Source organism: Lipotes vexillifer, unplaced genomic scaffold (assembly GCF_000442215.2).
Source record: "Lipotes vexillifer unplaced genomic scaffold, Lipotes_vexillifer_v1.1 scaffold1094, whole genome shotgun sequence".
Taxonomy (NCBI): Eukaryota; Metazoa; Chordata; class Mammalia; order Artiodactyla; family Lipotidae; genus Lipotes; species Lipotes vexillifer.
Genome location: NW_006792775.1, coordinates 1,144,136 through 1,144,733, shown reverse-complemented (window position 1 = coordinate 1,144,733; position 598 = coordinate 1,144,136). Strand labels below are relative to the sequence as shown.

Sequence of the window (598 nt, the reverse complement as noted above, 5' to 3'; positions counted from 1 at the left end):
CCCGACGAGCCGGCCCCGGAGACACAGTTCAAGCGCCGCAGCTGCCAGATGGAGTTTGAGGAGGGCATGGTGGAGGGGCGCGCGCGCGGCGAGGAACGGGCCGCCCTGGGCAAGCAGGCCAGCTTCCCGGGCAGTGCGGAGGTCATCGAGGTGTCCTGACCGCGGCCGGGAGCGGCCCCCTCCGCGGGGACCCGGCGCCCCCAGCCCTTCCGCTGCCCTCCCTCGGCTGGGCCCGCTATAAATACATATTATATATAATGCAATGAAAGGTAAATGGTTTTACTGCGATTTTTATCGAGAAGTAAATATTTCAATTTTTTATTTATTTAAGCTGTTCATTCTGGCAATGATTTGGCAACAGTGCGGGCGGTCCTCGGAGCTCTATTTTTACTGTCTGGTATTTAAACTGAAACCCACGTTTCTAAGCAATATGAGGCCACCTTCAGTTGCAAGCTGGGGTGCCAGGCCTGGGGTTCCCCCCTCCCCCTCCCCCAGGAAACACTGCTGACCGTTGCAAAGAGGCTGCTGAGCTTTCGTGCACTTTTTACATAAGGGGAAAAAAAGATAAAAAAACCTTTGCCACAAACTGAGCCGCAGA

At 55.5% G+C, this 598-nt stretch overlaps 1 protein-coding gene across 1 annotated transcript in view; it reads left to right on the top strand.

The window, feature by feature from the left end:
* The window catches only part of DUSP8 (dual specificity phosphatase 8), a 9,127-nt gene extending 8,563 nt beyond the window's left edge, over positions 1–564 (top strand). Inside the window, 1 exon segment of the mRNA XM_007465940.1 lies at positions 1–564. Within this exon segment, the coding sequence (XP_007466002.1) occupies positions 1–159 (159 nt within the window). The 3' untranslated portion in view covers positions 160–564.
* The last annotated feature ends 34 nt before the right edge of the window (positions 565–598 follow it).